This window comes from Ahaetulla prasina, chromosome 3 (genome assembly GCF_028640845.1).
Source record: "Ahaetulla prasina isolate Xishuangbanna chromosome 3, ASM2864084v1, whole genome shotgun sequence".
Lineage (NCBI taxonomy): Eukaryota > Metazoa > Chordata > Lepidosauria > Squamata > Colubridae > Ahaetulla > Ahaetulla prasina.
This window is the reverse complement of record NC_080541.1, coordinates 169,855,615-169,869,891: the sequence shown is the minus strand read 5'-3', so window position 1 is coordinate 169,869,891 and position 14,277 is coordinate 169,855,615. Positions and strand designations below refer to the sequence as shown.

Sequence of the window (14,277 nt, the reverse complement as noted above, 5' to 3'; positions counted from 1 at the left end):
AATGATGTATAGCTTCTGGTAATACAGACACTCTCTGTATAATTAGAGTGGCTCTGAAATCTCATAAATAAACATTAGGCAGGACTGATTTTATTCACTGACATTGTGAAATGAACTTGAGTTGACAGTGAATGCCATTAGTAGAATATTTGGACTGCAAAATAGTTCCGGCAAAAGAAAAAAAAACACTGATGTGCATTAATGGAGCATCTTTGAGGACATTCAACTGTCCTACGCATATTTATCTGGTGCAATCAAATCCGATTGTATTCTGTGGCAGCTCTTTCTGAGGACGGAATTGAACTAGAAATCTGAAGTTATTAATGTACACATTTGACAGAATCAAAGAAAATAATTAAATGAAAGGGCATAAAATTAGATTAAAAGGTTTGTTAAACAGCTTTCCTGACTTACAAAATTTGGTGTAAGCTGATCTCATACATGATTATCTTTACTAAAACGGTGTTTGTTTAAAGACATCCCTACCAGTCTTGTATAGCATTGAAGGACTCTTCACAAGTAACATCATACATCAGGATGAATCCCATTGCTCCTCTGTAATAAGCCGTTGTGATGGTCCTGTACCTTTCTTGTCCAGCTGTATCCTAAGTAAAATAATAAGTAAAAATAGTATGAGCTTTATGAGTTTTCCCTGGGCCTAATCCTATTGATAATACAATAAACATTTTGTGTGTTTGGTTTTTCTTCTGTCAGAACACTAGCTTCATATTATCCAGTAAGTAAACTATTTTTCGTGAAAACAGGAAGTAAAATTTATTCCCGCTGGGGAAATACATGAATTAGGCAAATAATAAAAGATTGCATTGCATATTACCTTTGTAACATTCCATTTAGAGAAATATAATTCTGGTCTGACTTTGAAGTACAGTTTTATCACACCTCTTTTTCTAACATGCAAGTGTCATAACCATACAATACAATGAAAAACTTGTAAGTAAATCCAACTGTTAAATGGACCTTCTGTGGATACCTTCCTATGATATATAGCCCTGGGGAAGATACCATTTTTCCCAGTTTATTGCTCTTGCAGAACCATAATTTCCAAACTGTAGTTCAGCACAACTGGTGCCCTCCAGGTGTTTAGGACTATAATTCTCATGAACCCATGATCTCTGACTATAAAGTATTGTAAAGGGGGATTATTAGAAAGTTGTAGTCCAGGTTGCTTTACATTGCTCTGTTCTCAGGCTTTCCCTGCATCTTACAATCACAAGGAGTCTAGTCATCCTTTTCCCTCTAACAAATGTTATTTAAAAAGCAAAACCTTTGCCACAGGCCGCTTACTTCATCATATGCATAGAGTGACTTGTCTGAAACAAATAATAATAATAATAATAATAATAATGATGATGATGATGATGATGATGATGATGATGATGATGATGATGATGTTTTAATTTGTATACCACCCTTCTCCCAAAGGACTCAGGACGGTGAACAGGCAAATAAAATACAAACAGAAACATACACCATAATTAAAACAACCCTTAAAAAACTGATTCAAATTTGCCAGAAAATTTAAAATAACATTACACCCCATAAAATTACAGAAATTTAAAATCCATCAAAATTCAATTAAAATTTAAAATTTAGAATTTAAAATCAGGCCAGTCCAGCCATACGAAATAAATAGGTTTTAAGTTCGCGGCGAAAGGTCCTAAGGTCAGGCAGTTGTCGGAGCCCGAGGGGAAGCTCGTTCCACAGGGTAGGAGCCCCCACAGAGAAGGCCCTCCCCCTGGGGGCCGCCAGTCGACACTGTTTGGCTGACGGCACCCTGAGGAGCCCCTCTCTGTGGGAACGCACCGGACGCTGGGAGATAGAGGCCGGCAGTAGACGGTCCCGTAAGTAGCCCGGTCCTAAGCCATGGAGCGCTTTAAAGGTGGTAACCAATACCTTGAAGTGCACCCGGAAAACAACAGGTAGCCAGTGCAGTCTGCGCAGGATAGGTGTTATGTGGGAGCTCCGGACCGCTCCCTCAATAACCCGCGCAGCTGCAACTTATAATAACTTTTAATAATAACTTTTAACTTATAACAAGTTAAAACCCCATTGTATTTGCTAAAATGTTTTGAAATAGTCTGAAACCTTTTTTTTTTAATAAAAGTTTTTATTTTTCCATAACAAAACAAAAAAAAACCACATTCTCATCAAACAATTACAATATGCTGAAGGGGTGTCAAATGTCAATTTACTCATCTCTGCACATTCCATCATCTTCCTAATTATTTCGTCTTGCAAAGGTAATTTCTCATTTTTCCAATTTTTAGCAAACACAATCCTGGCTTAAAATCTATATGTTTTTTAATCATTTTCTCCAACCATGTGTGTATTTTAGTCCAATATCGTTTTGCTTCAACTCACGTCCACCACATATGGTAATATGATCCAGGTGTCTGATGACACTTCCAGTATTTTTCATGAAATAGTCTGAAACCTTTTGACATACAGGTACCCCTTGATTTTCGACCACAATTAAACCCAAAATTTATGTTGCTAAGTGAGACATTTAAGTGAGTTTTGCCCCATTTTATGACCTTTCTTGCCACAGTTGTTAAGTGAATCACTGCCATTTTTAAGTTAGCAACGTGATTGTTAAGTGAATCTGGCTTTCCCATTGGCTTTACTTGTCAGAAGGTCACAAAAGCTGATCACATGACCCTGGGACACTGCAACCATCATAAATATAAGTCAGTTGCCAGGTGCCTACATTTTGAATCACGTGGCCACAGGGATGCTGCAACAGTCGTAAGAGTGAAAGAGTCATAAGGCACTTTTTTCAGTGCCATTTTAACTTCGAATACTCACTGAACGAACTGTTGTAAGCTGAGGACCACCTGTATTTGAGTTCAGCAATCTCTTGCTTATTGGTGCTGTTAAAGTTTACATTTCCCCCACCCACCCCGCCCAAAATGACCACTTTGAGATTTGCCACAGTGTGTCCTGGGTTTTGAAATGGTCCAATAAGTATCTTGTCCTTGTTTTAAATCCTGTTATCAAGCTTGTGTCCATCAATCCTTACGGGCAAAGTTTGTCCCATTTGTCCACTGTGCCTTGCTGGGCATCTGATGAAATGAACTGTAGTTCATGAAGTGAATTCCTTTATTAAAAAATGTGTTGGGCAGAAATGCTAAAATTTAGTATGCTTCCATACTAAAATTTTGTGCTCTCATAGCATAGGCCCATGATGGCGAACCATATCTTTGCGCATGTAAGCATTGCCCTATAGCTCAGCTCCAGCATGCATGCGCACGCTGGCCAGCTGATTTTCGGGCCTTCCGGTCTCACCGGAAGTTGGGAAACAGACCGTTTCCAGCCTCTGGGGGGATGGGCAAGGCTATTTTCACTCTCCCCAGGCTCCTAAAAGCCTCTGGAGCATGGGGAGGGTGAAAAACAGGCCTACTGGGCCCACTGTGCCATCACGTGCCAAAAGCAAGGGGAGCACGGGGTGGGGGAGTGTGCGCGCATGCGCAGGGGGCGGGGTGCATTTAATAATGGGTGTGGGGATGAGTGCGCGTGACCCTCCCGCACTCACCCCACTTTTGTCACGCAATGGCAAAAAGGTTAGCCTTGCATAGGCTAACATGGTCTCTCCACCTACAGCAGCTTACAGCTACTTTCATTTGTTCCCACCACAGACATTCGAAGTGCTTATAAAAACACAATTGCTTTTTTTTTTAAAAAAATATTCTATTTGCAAAGCTTTCAGCAGCCAGTGAAAGTATTAAACAGCAGCAGGGAAAGCAACAGCCTTATCTTTAAGGCACACACTTGGTATTACAGCAGCTTTTTTTCCCCTGATGTGACCTATCTTCAGTCTGCTGCTTCTCAATCTCAAATTTTAAAAAATGTTTCTGCCTCAGACGTGATTAATGGGAAAGTCTCCTCTTTCGCCTATCTACTCCCGAAAGATGTAACATTCTGAAAGGTTCTTATTGCTCAAACACCTTTAGCATGAAATTCACTAACTTGCAAAAGGGCTTCAAAGGAAGAAAATCTACTGGCACAAGCTATAATTCAACTATGCAGGAAATGACTTTCCCTCTTACTGAAATCCTTGCATATGCATTTGACTGTCAGTCCCATTAGCTGGATTCACACATTGTGCTAAGTGATGTCTTGTCTTTTCATCCTGATTTGATGAAATACACTATTTCATCACTATTAGTACGCTCGTATACCAAACACAAGTTTGGTGTAATTGATGGTTTGCAAATTGCAAGGACTGAATTCATACACCTTGCAAAGAAACCGGATTGTAGCTTACCAAATTCAGGATGCTTGCTTTTTTTTTAAACACTGAAATTGGAGTCAGAAAACAACAAGTAAAGCTATTTCAACATGAGAGTAATGAAAGAGACTTCAGGGAACATCTACCCATTGCATTGATGATGTTACCTAATCTGGTAATAAAATGTCTACAAGAAAACAACCAAGCTCACAAAGCATCAAAGACCCACATTTCAACCCTGAGCTACAAATCTTGTCTTCTATCACTAACATCTACCCACCTGTGCAGCTATATTTTCGGTCAATTGCAAGTTCTGACACTGAACTGCAATAGTCTAATCTTAAAGTTATCAATTTAGGCCACGGGTGTGAATCCCGATTTCATTGAGGCCGCATCAGGGTTGTGTTTGACCTCAGAGGGCTGGGGTGGGCATGGCCAGGATGGGCGTGGCCAGTTTGAGGTCTCTCCTGTCAGGGGCACCTGTGGTGGCCTGAGTGCTCTGCTAGAGAAAACAGGCTCCCGAACTCCTTTTTCGACTGCTACGGCCTCCTGCAACCCTCTGACAGTGAAAACGGAGGTCAGGAGGGCCACATGCGGCCCTCCTGAGCTCCGTTTTCACTGGCAGGGGGTTGCAGGAGGCCATGGCAGTCGAAAACGGAGCTCGGGAGCCTATTTTCGCTGGCAGAAGCACCACGGGCCGGTCCTTCATTGTTTTCAGAGCAGCTCTGCGGGCCAGATCTAAGTACCCCTCGGGCCGTATCTGGTCCCTGGGCCTTGAGTTTGACACCGCTGATGTAGACTCTTATTCTGTTTTTTTCTGGGTAGGATCTACTACTCACTTTATCAGACAAAGCTAATAGGGACAAAGTGCAATAGAAACTAGAAGGGACATTTAAAAATGTTTCTCATTCCTTTGTTGTGGCAAGCAAAAAGCTAGCTACAGAAGGCCTTGAGGAATTGTTGAAGTGAGCATTCTTTTATCTCTGGGGAAATGTGTGCAACATTTATCCTATTAAGCAGCCTGAAACCTTCGCTAAACTTAAACAGGTTCAGATAGAAACGGTGTTCAGTTTTATTCTTGCAAGACCCCTGGACAATCTAGGTGTGGAACAGAGTCTCTAGATATGTGGTGTTTCTGATGCTCGACAAACGACACTCTGTAACAACAAATACAGTCTGAACACCACCCAAAACAAGTAGCATGGTAAGCAAAGCATCCCTGGACATCATGTTTCAGACTGATATTTATCTTAGTGTTTTGCAGTAAGAATTTTTTTGTAGCACTTAAAAGACAAGCTCACTTTTCATACAGAATGTAGTAATCCATCTGTTTAGGACGTATTTTTTTTAATTTTCCTAAGTTAAAAGCCCAACACGTCATCTAAATTTACTTGCAGCTTTTGCCTTGTGCTATTGTATGCTATGGCAAGAAGATTACCAAGCAGCCATGTGGTGCATTGTGTAGAAATAAAAGCTGTTCTTTCATTCAACTCCTGTAAACTGATTTTTTTTTTAAAAAAAAGCATTTTATATGGGAATGTTAAACAGTTGTTTGTTAAAGCCTCTCACGATCAGAACCTTTTTCTGTGATATCAATTCTTATCCCTCTCTTCTGAGAAGAAGAAAAACTCAAGATAAAGTTGGCATTTACAGGAGCAACCATGGTGATTGCTGTCAGGAAAAGACAGGTCGCCCTTTGAGTAAATATTCTTTTCAGGGTAGCTTTATGATAACCTTGATCATCACATTCTGATTACATGTACAGTATTTCCAATGCATGTAGTATAAGCAATTATATCTAATACTACTTTTATTGTTTTTAATACAGAGTGTTTTGGTATGCAACCTTTTTAAACATACTCATTTTTACATAACCCCCAAACTACGTCACAAATACTTTGTGATGGATCTTTGGAATTATATGAATGACATGCCCATTTATGCTGAATCTGTTTTGTCATATCACGGAAATTAATTACTCAACTTTCTTAACTTACAAGAGGTACAGAAGAATCTGTTGTTTGCTAGATGTGTTACCTACTTCGTGGCGTTTCATTTTAATTTGGTATTGCGTTAACACCCTGGTACCAAAATAACTTCACCACTTCAATTTTACCCATGTTGGTTAAAATTAGCCTATGCCCCCTTGTGCTTGCCTCAGCAAAAATCATGTTGTGCGGACTGAATCTGTTATAAAACTGTACAGTAATTCAGCTAGTAAGCATTGTTATGCAGAACTAATAACTCTGTAATTAGAAATAGAAGAAAAAATAGAAATCCGACTTTTCCCCATATAGGTAGTCCTTGATTAGTAGCCACACCTGGGGCCGGAACTCGATTGCTAAGTGCCGCAGCCACTAAGCGGAAACTCATTTGAATGCAATGGATTTGTAATGTATTTTGAACTTTGAGAGGGAATTTTGGGCGGGAAAATTGCACGTTGCTGATTGGTTGAAGCCTCAACCAAAAGAGTATTTAAAGAGGGGTTTTTGCCGGTTGTGTTTGCTGGGGTCACAATAAACTAAAGAGCTGTTGTCACTCACTGGTCTCCTGCCTCTTCATTGCCCGAACTTAACATTGGCGATGAAGGTGGGATGTTGAGGCAGTGAGATCGTAAAAAGAGCTGACGGAACCAGGAATTCGAAAACCCAGCCAGTTCTCGAAGGCGGAAAATAGCGATGTCCAGCTACACGCCGCCAGCGCCATTTGACCCAGCAAAGGAGAAATGGGGGTCGTACATGGCTCGCTTCAAGTGTTTCCTCGAAGCAAACGAACTACAGGGAGTCTCGGACAATCGGAAGCGAGCATACTTCCTGAGCCACTGCGGTCCAGAGGTCTTCGATACAGCGGAGTCACTCTCAGAGCCAACGCCGGTACAATCGGTACCGTGGCAGACACTACAAACAACACTTTGAGCGCACTACGCACCAGTACCCTCAAAGTTCGTCCAACGGTTCGAATTGAGGCAACGGTACAGCGAGAAGGCGAATCAATAAGCGTGTACATGGCCGCGTTGAGGAAAGCCGCAAACCACTGTGAGTACAGAGATTTGGAGGATTCCTTACTCGAACAACTCATTTGTGAGGTCAGGGACATCAGACTACAAAGGCGTCTGCTGTCTAAAAGCAACCTGACTTTAGCGATAGCCCTGGACGAAGCCAGAGCTCATGAGATGTCCACCAAGGCGGCGGAGACCTTGCAAAAGCCAAACGCGCAGGGTGCTGGGACAAAGACTACATCGGTCCACAGCGAGGAAGTCCAGGCCGAATCGGAAGGTGAGGAAGAGGAAGAGGTGTTCCACACCGGGAGGCTGGAGAGAGGTGACCGGGACGAATGTGTGAGTTGTGGGGGGCAACACCAACGGCAAAACTGCAGATTCAAGGACGCGGTTTGTCGGTGGTGTGAAAAAAAAGGACACATAGCTCGGGCCTGCCGAGCCCCCCAACCTTCCCGCCAAAAATTCAAACCGACCAATCAGAGCGCGGGAGCAGCGAAGCGACCCGGGATTGGTCCATTTAAAAAGGGCGCGAAGTTAAACCAGACCACTGTGAGAGTGGGCCACGCATCGACACGACTAGAGAAGAAAATATTTACCCAAGTCTACATTGAAGGGGTGCAGTGCCCAATGGAAATAGACACTGGGTCGTCAATCACAATTATGTCCTGGGACACCATCGTGAGAGACTTGCCAGCCATCGCAAAACGTCAGCTACAAACCCAGAAGCTGAGAGTGCAGGACTACCAAGGGAATCGGATCCCTGTTCGAGGAGTCACATCCGTCCAAGTCAAATATGGACAATTCAAAAAGACCCTGCCAATCACCATAGTAAACGGAACTCCACCGAGCTTGCTAGGGCTGGACTGGTTCCGATCTTTGGGCATGGGAGTGACCGGGTCCACAGGAGCGACGTCATCTTCAGAGACGAACTACTGAAGGAGTTCGAGGACGTTTTCAAGGATTGCCTGGGCAAGTACGTGGGGACCCCTATTTCTTTCAACCTTGACCCCCAAGTCGCCCCCATCCGGTTAAAGGCTAGGAGGGTTCCATTCGCCCTAAAGCCCAAAATTGACCGAGAATTAGACAAGCTAGTAAGCCAGGGAATACTAGTCCCCATCGATCATGCAAAATGGGAGACACCCATAGTAACCCCAGTCAAACCGGACGGATCGGTCCGGATTTGCGCTGACTACAAAGCAACGCTTAACAAAGCATTGCAGAAAAGTGCATACCCGTTCAGTGGTGCAACATTTGCTACACTCATTAGGGCAAGGGCAGGTCTTCGCCAAACTCGATTTGGCCCAAGCCTACCAGCAGCTACCTGTAGATAGCAGCACAGCTGAGGCGCAGACAATTGTCACGCACGCTGGGCTTTCAAATGTATGTGACTCCAGTTTGGAGTTAGCGTGCCCCCAGGGCACTTCCAGAACCTAATGGAGCGATTATTACAGGGCCTGCCAGGAGTGGTACCATACTTCGACGATGTATTGGTATCAGCTGAAAACTTAGAGGAACTCGGGGTAAAACTAAGCAACGTGTTGGCCATTTTTAGGTCTGCTGGGCTTAAAGTTAAGCTCAACAAATGCCACATTGGTGTGAAATCTGCAGAATTCCTAGGATACCGAATACACAGGGAAGGATCCACCCATGGAGAGCAAGGTGCAGGCCATTAGAAAGGCCCCAGCCCCAAAAATAAAACAGAATTACAGGCATTCTTGGGGCTTGTTAATTTCTATGCGGTATTCTTGAAGAATAAAGCAACAGTAGCCGAACCGCTACATAAGTTGCTAGCAAAGAAAGCTGTGTGGTCCTGGGGCAGAGAAGAGGCTAGGGCATTTGAGGGGGTAAAAAACCTTTTGTCCAGCGATAGCCTCCTCATCCAGTACAATGGCACGTTGCCACTAGTGCTAGTTTGCGATGCTTCACCATATGGGGTGGGGGCGGTGCTCAGCCATAGGTTACCGAATGGAACAGAAGCCCCTATAGCGTATTATTCCCGGACGATGTCCTCTGCGGAAAGGAACTACAGCCAGTTAGATAGGGAAGCGTTGGCCATAGTCTCCGGGGTTAGAAATTCCACGAATACTTGTTCGGGCGAGATTTCGAGATAGTCACGGACCACAGACCCCTTCTAGGACTCTTAGCGGGTGACCGCCCAACACCCGTGGCACTTTCTCCCAGGCTGACCCGATGGACTATTTTCCTAGTGGCATACTCCTACAAATTGCTCCACCGCCCAGGAAAAGACTTAGGGCATGTGGACGCTCTGAGCAGATGCCCTTTACCAGAGACAATTGAAGACCCCACCCCGGGGACACCCATCTTGCTAATTGACTCTTTGGACTCTGGCCCAGTCACATCCAAGCAGGTGGCTAGGGCATCTTACAGGGACATTACAATACGGACTGTAATCGGTTGGGTACAAAGGGGTTGGCCCGCTGCGCCGGGCGAGCGTTTCAAAGACTTTGCGAAAAAACGATCAGAACTGTCGGTTCAAGGGGGGTGTCAGTTATGGGGGGATAGGGTAGTTATCCCAGAAAAATTACACGAAAATGTGTTGGAACTGTTGCATGTGGGCCACCCAGGGATTGTGAGGATGAAGAGTTTAGCGAGGAGTTATGTATGGTGGCCCTTAATGGATAAGGACATCAGCGACAGGGTAGGGAAATGCCAATCCTGACAAGAGTCGAGGTCGCTACCCCCTACAGCCCCAGTTAGAGAGTGGGAGAAACCCCAGGGGCCATGGTCCAGGATTCACATAGATTTTGCGGGGCCGTTCCATGGGCAGACCTTTTTAATTGTAGTAGATGCCTACTCAAAATGGTTAGAAATCATCCTCATGAAAAGCATAATGGCCGAAGCAGTAATCACAGTCCTAAGGCATCTATTCGTAACACACGGCCTGCCCGACACCCTAGTCTCTGACAACGGCCCGCAATTCACGGCAAACCAGTTTGAGGGGTATTTAGCGGGAGAGGGCATCAGACATGTCCTCTCGGCGCCTTTCCACCCGGCGACGAACGGACTTGCAGAACGTTTCGTTCGGAGCACCAAGGAAGCGCTATCTAGGATAAGTCCAGGCGACTGGCAAACGAAAATAGACACTTTCCTGGCCGTCCAACATGGGACCCCTTGTGTAACAACTGGCCGCAGCCCAGCCGAACTCTTAATGGGCAGGAAACTCAGGTGCCCACTAGACCGACTAAACCCAACTTATACCCCAGACGGGTACAAGGGTATTCAAGGAAAAACCAGGGAAATGACAGTGGGTGACCCAGTATGGGCACACAACTATAGCGAGGGCCCAACATGGTTAAAGGGGGAAATTCTGGGCATAACCGGACCCAAATCATACGTAGTAGACATGGAGGACGGCCGGGTATGGAAACGCCACATAGACCAGTTAAGAAAACGTATACCAAACAAACTAGAAACCAAACAACCAGGCCCTGACTACCAATTGTTCGAATCTGCAGCTGACTCAAACCCGATTCCGATGAAGTCCAGCGACGCCAACCGGTTCCTCCTGAAGGCAACAGGAATGACTCAGCCAATAATCCAGGGCCAGCGGCCTAGAGGAGGAGCTGGGAGGAACAAACAATCCCTCCGACCAGCTCGACTCTCTCCCAGAGAATGAACTGCGCAGGTCAGAAAGAGTTAGGAGACGCCCTGTCTACCTACGTGACTACGTAGAGAAATAGCATGTAAATATTATGTAAATAGAGGTACAAAGCGTTCTGGGAGGGAAGGAGTGTAATGTATTTTGAACTTTGAGAGGGAATTTTGGGTGGGAAAATTGCACGTTGCTGATTGGTTGAAGCCTCAACCAAAAGAGTATTTAAAGAGGGGTTTTTGCCGGTTGTGTTTGCTGGGGTCACAATAAACTAAAGAGCTGTTGTCACTCACTGGTCTCCTGCCTCTTCATTGCCCGAACTTAACAGGATTTATGATATCATTTCCCATTCAGTTATTAAGGGAAGCACCACAAGACAGAAACTTACAATTTTACTTCCAGTTCTCCAATAACTCTGCTTCTCACAAGCTGGTTGAAAAGCGCACCAATGATGGTTATCTGACTGTGGGAGGGTGCAGTGGCTGTAAATGCAATGATTGCTCACAAAGCTGGTTTTTTCTTTTCTTTTTACATAGTCATAACTTCTAACAGTTGCTAAACAAGGCAGTCAATAAGTGAGGATTATCTTATTTTCTGAAAAGAGGATTTATTTTATTTATGAATTAGATGTTTATCTTGCCTTTATTTATTCTTATAAACAACTTAAAACAGAGCACATCATGAGAAAGACGGGGCTAGATGAATCAAAAATTGGAATTAAGATTGCTGGGAGAAATATCAACAACCTCAGATATGCAGATGATACCACTTTAATGGCAGAAAGCGAAGAGGAACTAAAAAGCCTCTTGATGTGGGTGAAGGAGGAGAATGCAAAAGTTGGCTTGAAACTCAACATTAAGAAAACTAAGATCATGGCATCTGGCCCTCTCAATTCCTGGCAGATAGATGGGGAAGAAATGGAGGTAGTGACAGATTTTATTTTCCTGGGCTCCAAGATCACTGCAGATGGGGACTGCAGCCAAGAAATTAAAACACACTTGCTCCTGGAGAGGAAAGGTATGGCAAATCTAAACAGTATACTAAAAAGCAGAGACATCACTCTGCCAACAAAAGTGTGTATAGTCAAGGCTATGGTTTTCCCAGTTGCAATGTATGGCTGTGAAAGTTGGGCCATAAGAAAGGCTGAAGAATTGAGGCCTTTGAACTCTGGTGCTGGAGAAGACTCCTGTGAGTCCCTTGGATTGCAAGGCGAACAAGCAAGTCAATCCTAGAGGAGATCAACCCTAACTGCCAGATCCTGAAGATGAAATTGAAATACTTTGGCCACCTAATGAGAAGGAAGGACTCACTGGAGAAAAGTCTAATGCTGGGGAAGATTGAGGGCAAAAGAAGAAAGGAACGACAGAGAATGAGGTGGCTGGATGGAGTCACTGAAGCAGAAGGCGTGAGCTTAAGGACTCCAGAGGATGGTAGAGGATAGGAAGGCCTGGAAGAATGTTGTCCATGGGGTCGCGATGGGTCAGACATGACCACGCAACTAACAACAAATCTCATTTTAATAATAAATATAAGGGCATCCTGAAATCCAGTCATTTCTCAAATATGAATTTGATGTGATAGCCAGACACATAAACTGTTGTGACCCAGGCCCAAGTAGGTAGTAGTGTTATGGAATTCAAAGGATTGACAAGGAATTCCGGGATCAAACAGAAAAGGTTTAATCATGCGCAGGATCAGTGGTTTTGTGCAAATATAACCCACTGAACAACGAGGTGCAGGAAATAGGAAAACGAAAAAAACATCTTTCTCTATATGGTTGTACAAGCATATATCAGAGCATGATTGGCTTATTGACAGCCCACTATCTCAGTTGCCCCCCTAAATGTTGCTATAAGCTTATTTCATGTGTCCTTCTGCTAACTAGGGCACAGGTGTCTTACAAAGCGATCTAAGTTCAGTTACCTGTCAAGCTGTCTGTGGTTTCGGCTATGAACTTCCTGTAGTTATAATTGTGGTTAAGAACTTTAACATTTTTTGACTTGTCTGTATAATATGAATCTTCTAATACTAAGAGTGGAATTTGAACACAATTCATTAGGATTCTAATGAATCCCTTTTCCCATTTTATTCCATGTTATTCCATGTTATTCCATCTTAGTAGCAAACTCAGTCAGTGAAAAAACAAACAAACTTTATTTGAACAGTTGAGAATTACTTCATTCTCAGCGTAGTTCAACTAAATTAAAGCAAATTCCTCCCAACACAACTTCCTCAGTCCTATCACCAACCTTGCTCCAATTAGGCAAACTGCCAAAGGCCTTTCTTGGCAAACGTTCAGAAAATACCGATACAAAATAAATGCAAGAAGACGAAGCTATCAACGTTCTTTTCCGGCAAAGCCCAAATGCTGTAGCTGGTCTTTTTTAAGCCTTATGGGACGGGCCAATCATCTCTTGGCTCTACTCCCAAGTCGTCCTCTTTGCTTGAGATGCTCTTGCCTTCTGGAAGCTCTTCTCGTGCGTGCATTAGGAACAGGCTCCTCCTGTTCCTCTGCCTCACTACTGTCAGTTTCTGGAGGCTCTGGAGTCCACACCTCATTCCCTGATGGCCCTGGCCCACCTCTGCCTCCGATGCAGAGCCCTCATCCGGCCCTTCCCCAGCCTCCAGGACTGGCCCACGCTTTTCCTCAGCTTCATCGCTGTCCAACTCCGTTGCCAGCTCCACAGGCTGCTGGCGGACCACAACATAAACCATACAGGGTAACAAAGCAAAAGTAAGCAGCGATATAGGTTTCTTTGCACACACCTTGACAATCCTTTAATTGTTAAAAGACACATATTCGTAATAGTTTCATGCAAGTCAACCAATTTTATGTATGTATTTATTTTTATTTATTTATAAGACTTATAATTCATGGCAAACATAAGCAGACTCTTGCTGGCTCAAATAACAAAACACAAAAATACCAAAAATATATTTAAAAAATACATTAAAAACTCAACAATATAATACTGGTGTTAAATCCCCAAAGCCCTTTGGAAAAATTCTGGTTTCAACTTTTCGCCAAAAGGCAGACAGTTTCAGGGATAACTGAACAGGAGGCCATTCCAGAGCGTTGGTCCCATAATGGAAAAACAGAGCTTCTGGATTCAGCTCCCTGACCTTCTGAAAATGGAGAACGATCAAATGCTTCCTCCAGCATGACTGAAATGATCAGGTACCAAGCCATACGGGGCTTTATAGGTTAAGACCAGAACTTGAAATTTTACCTAGAAACTAACAGGAAGCCAGTGCAGGGCCTACAAGACAGGTGTAATAGGTCCCTCCAGGCAAGCATCAATAATCATTGAGGTTTCTGCATTTTTGAAGCACCAGAAGCTTCTAGGTAACCTTTAGATCAGCCCCTTGTAAAGGACATTGTGACAAGGGCATGAGTCACTGCGATGTTGTCGTCAT

At 43.8% G+C, this 14,277-nt stretch overlaps 1 protein-coding gene across 1 annotated transcript in view; it reads right to left on the bottom strand.

Moving 5' to 3' along the window:
- The window catches only part of RAB3B (RAB3B, member RAS oncogene family), a 70,607-nt gene that overhangs the window by 15,519 nt on the left and 40,811 nt on the right, over positions 1 to 14,277 (bottom strand). Inside the window, exon 3 of the mRNA XM_058178265.1 lies at positions 487 to 605. Within this exon, the coding sequence (XP_058034248.1) occupies positions 487 to 605 (119 nt within the window). The remainder of the gene's footprint in view (positions 1 to 486; positions 606 to 14,277) is intronic.